This window comes from Nicotiana tabacum, chromosome 11 (assembly GCF_000715075.1).
Source record: "Nicotiana tabacum cultivar K326 chromosome 11, ASM71507v2, whole genome shotgun sequence".
Taxonomy (NCBI): Eukaryota; Viridiplantae; Streptophyta; class Magnoliopsida; order Solanales; family Solanaceae; genus Nicotiana; species Nicotiana tabacum.
The window spans coordinates 136,771,028-136,775,504 of record NC_134090.1 but is presented as its reverse complement, the minus strand read 5'-3'; the positions used below and the strand labels follow the sequence as shown (position 1 = coordinate 136,775,504).

Below are 4,477 nucleotides of genomic sequence, written 5' to 3'. Positions count from 1 at the left end.
TTTTATATTCATAATATTAAAGTCCTATATTTTATATTATATATTTTTCATCAACTCCTTTTAAAAGTATAACTTTAAACATGAAAGTTTTTTCATAATATATTTAAATTCTAGAAAAAAAAGGTCTATAGCTTTTTCTAATTGTGCATAAAAATTTTTTACACCTGTACTGAGTTACCTGAACAAAAAGTATCCATATCCTTTTCTATTCTATTTAGTATTTAGTTAAAAACAAAATAAAAATATAGTATTATTCTATTGTATTCTTTCATTTATGTTATTCGTTATACGGACATGAATATATACAACAAGTTTTATTATCTTCTACTTCCATAAGTTGATTTGTATATCTTTATACTTATTTTGTTTAATGTGTCAGAAGCTATAAGCGATTATTAAAATAAATAGAAATTTATTTTTCATATGCTAGCTGGCATGAAGGACAAATGCACAGCTATGGACGAAAGGGTGACCTCATTTCACCTTACCAACCCCATGGAAACTCCGAATACATGCCTAGATCGTTTGTACAAACAGACTTTTTAGGTACTAAAAATCCAAGGTCGAAAGGAAAACAGCTCAGATTGTATGCTAAGGTCCCTAAGCAATCGCTTAGTGGAAAAGGAAGTGATCGAGCCATAACAACCAAGAGCTGATAAAATATAAAATTGTATTTTCCATAAAACTTGTTAAATATAAAAGATAACATATGATGCATTCCGATATAAAATCTAGATGCATGGTTATGAATGGGGAAAGAAAGCTCTCCAGAGAAAAGAAAGAGTAGATTAATGGATGCTATTTTGCGATAGTGATTTTTTTAAAATATGTTGTAAATAATTTCTACAATATTTTTTATTGATTAAGAAAAAAACAGTTTGAATAGACCTCTTATGTCACTTAACTTGTGTCTTCTAGAATAAACTTGAGAATATATAACTTTTCAATTTCTTTTAATTAACTCTTAAATCTCCAAAGGTTATATGTTCATATTGAAACTAAAAAAAAGAAGAAGTAAGATTGAAGTAATAAAATTATAAAACTTGGAAAAATATTAAGTTGAATATGGTAATTGAGATGCATGATTGAGAATCTCTATGGGTTAGAATTTCTTCTTTCTCGAGTAATTGACTAAATAATATCAACAATTATTATTCTCAGGAATTATTTTTTTGTAAATTTTTATTTTTATAACTCAAATATAATATTTACTATAACAAGCATATAATTCATTGAGATAGGTTACACGCGCAAAGCGCGTACTCTAAGACTAGTTTGGTAAATGGTATGAAAATGTATACTATGTTAGTCAAATTTTTTAAATCGATCGCATTAACAATATCTCAACATATCATATGATCTATTTGAACACATTTCCAAAACCATATACATACAAAAAATTAAGTATAAAAGAACCTAGATGCAAGTATGCGATGGAAAAGTGATAAATTGAGGTAAAAAATACATAGATTAATTAATTATTCTCAAGTGTTATATCTATTTTATAATAATATATGCATGTGCCGAGTGCAACAAATTCTTTTTCATAAATGATTATTATAGTTATTATTTTTACCGTGATTATACAGTGTTATTTTTCTCAAATATTACTAGGGTCGGGTAAACTCAGTAAAAAGAAGAAAAGTCCCCGATAAAGAAAAAAAAATAGATGAAAAAAGGGTAATCGAATTTAATACTCGCTTCCTCATTTGTTTTTTCCCAAATAAATGGAAAATATATTTTAGTGCACTTTCTTCCACATTTCATTGTACCTACTGAGGGAGAAATAGAATTGTTGAAGAAAATAAATGGAAACTTAATTTAGTACGCTTTATTCCACATCTCCTGTTACACACTTCTTCCATTTATTTTATGTAACACTATCTTTTTATTAATTCGATAAAAATAGCATATTTTTATATTTAAAATAATTTAATTTTAAACTTTATATATAACCGCAATGAGAATATTTCATGACATACAAATATTATGATATTTTAAATACCTTAAGTGTCAAAAATCTTATAACCATATAAATGTTATGATATATTTAATAAAAAAATTCTTTTTGTTTTGTTAAATTTCGTATTAAGTCAAATAACATCATATAAATTGGAAAAGAGAGTATAATAAAAGAAAATAGAATTTAGTACGCTTTATTTCACATTATAAGAAACAAAAAATAAGAGTTAGTACACTTTATTCCACATTTTATTCTACTTTATAATAAAAGAGCATTGGTGGACAAAGCTATTCTATTCCTATATTAGTAAGAGATAATTTGTACATTTGAAATTATTGGAGGTCAGCGCAAAGTAATTCTAAAACAAAAAAAGTAGACTTCTTTTTATACCTTATAATAAAGGGAAAATATACTTTCTTCCACTCCACACCCGGTCTTGTAGGTTCCCCCAGTCTTTAACTGCCATTCTGCCTTACTTCTAGTTCTCCTATAAAGTCTCTTCACACATCACTTTTGAAGGAGCCTACAGCCCTTCTCTCTCTCTCTCTCTCTCTACAAACTTTTGAAGGAGAAAGAAAGAGCGAGCAGCTCATCAAACAACAACCATGGCTTCCACCATCAAAAGAGTCCACATGATTACCCAAATTGTGAGGCTCAAACAAGTCGTCAAACGCTGGAAAAGCAACTCCCTTCGCCCTCGCTCCTCCGTCCTCTCTTACTCCTCCTCCGATTCAGACGAACCGGCTCAAGCCGGTTCAAATCGCCGTACACCTTCCGGTTCATTGGCAGTCTACGTGGGCCCGGAGCGTCGACGGTTCGTGATACCGACCCGGTTCTTGAATCTTCCGGTCTTTATCTCACTCCTCGACAAGGCGGAGGAGGAGTTCGGGTTTCAGCCCAGTGGCGGGTTGGTTTTGCCATGTGAAGTTGAGTTTTTTTCGGAAATCTTGAGGTTGCTTGAAATGGATGAGCAGAAATTCGGACATTATGGGTTGGATGAGATTGTAATGGCGATTTCAGAAGTGGGTTTTGAATCTTTAGATCAGTCTTGTAAAGAAGCGGCTTCTCATGGTTTTGCTCCTCTGCTTCAGAATGCTAGGGTTTGACCGGCCGGTTGTTCTAGCATTGTGGCGGCCGGTTCAGTTCTCGAGGAGGAAGATTTGGGTTTAGGGGGTTTTATTTTTTCCTTTGCCTAACTAACCTTGTTTGAATATTTCTAGGAAGTTTTTATTCTTGATTTTCAACCATCCATGAGCCCAGAAATTTGGTTTTATGATGTTTACTGGGTTCTTAAGAGATTTGGGTGATTTTTTTTTTTTTTTTTTTTTTTTTTTTTAGCTTCTAGTGCTTTTTTACCACCAGATTATGACATTGTTCTGGTGGTGTGACAAGCTGATGGTTATTATTGTTACTCCAATATTATGATGATGATGAAAATAGCAAAAATTAATGAAATATTCTACTAATTGACTTTGGAATTTTATAGAATCTTAATGCTAGTCCCCCTTATTTTCTTTGCTTTTTAGATCTGATTTTCTGATAGTTTTTCCATATTCATTCTGTTATTTAGGTTAGAATGCATTCCAAATTTTAGTTGATTATGGGAATCAATAATATTGCTGAGCTGTTTCAATTGAATGGTGCTCAATCAGATTCATAATCATATCGTTTCACCTAATTGTTAAATCAGTTAATGAGCATTTCCTTGTAAAAGAATCACTTATATATGTTTTAAATAATAGCTAATCATTGTTTAATAATATTATATTTTGGGTGGTATGCTGGGGTGGTTTCCAGGATTCTAGTATTTTTGCTCTAAACCAAAAAGGGAAAGGATATCAAATAATTATATTATGTTTAGCACACTTTCGTTATGATTTTACATAATGCTTAAGAAATTTTAGCTCCTCACCAAAAAAAAAAAAAAAAAAAAGGTAAAAGGAAGAGTTTAATCTGTACTGGAGTTCATACTTCATACCTCTTGTTTGATAATGAACAAAAATCTTTTGTTACGATAATGAATAAAAGATGAATTGGATAAAATAGGTGTCATGCTCTTATCAAATTTTATCCTGACTCGTTCACGTTTACAAGCACTAGCCGAAATCTCCAACTTTTATCTCAAAAAGGAAATCATTAATGTACAAAAATAAAACTTATATTTTCAATAATTCCCCTCCCACTCTCCTAACAGTAATAAATTTTAAAATTTAAAAAATAAAACTTCTATCTTACCTCATTCGAGTTAAATAGCCTTCAAAATTTGATTTTCTTTCCTATAGAGGAGTAATTTATTGAAGCATTCATGTGAGAAAAAGAAATTTAGAGTATGACTTTAATTTTGGTTATGGACAATTCTATAAGTAGTCGCTAATAAATCAGAAAGGTACAATGTCTGTCGGACAAATATATACAAAGTAGCACTACCACGATTCACAATTAAATATTTACAAACACAAAAGTATAAGCAATATTTATTGTTCGAACCCCCTTCCATTACAATAGCAAAAATCG

The 4,477-nt window shown here is 30.4% G+C and overlaps 1 protein-coding gene across 1 annotated transcript; it reads left to right on the top strand.

Annotated features, from left to right (window-relative positions):
- The first annotated feature begins 2,397 nt into the window (after positions 1-2,397).
- Positions 2,398-3,438, top strand: LOC107780011 (protein SMALL AUXIN UP-REGULATED RNA 12-like). Its single transcript, XM_016600518.2, has one exon. It carries the CDS (start codon positions 2,569-2,571, stop codon positions 3,067-3,069), a length of 501 nt encoding a protein of 166 aa, XP_016456004.1. The 5' UTR covers positions 2,398-2,568; the 3' UTR covers positions 3,070-3,438.
- The last annotated feature ends 1,039 nt before the right edge of the window (positions 3,439-4,477 follow it).

What these genes read in the sequence shown, in the direction of transcription:
- LOC107780011 (XM_016600518.2), top strand. Translation starts at nt 2,569, where the DNA reads ATGGCTTCCACCATCAAAAGAGTCCACATGATTACCCAAATTGTGAGG.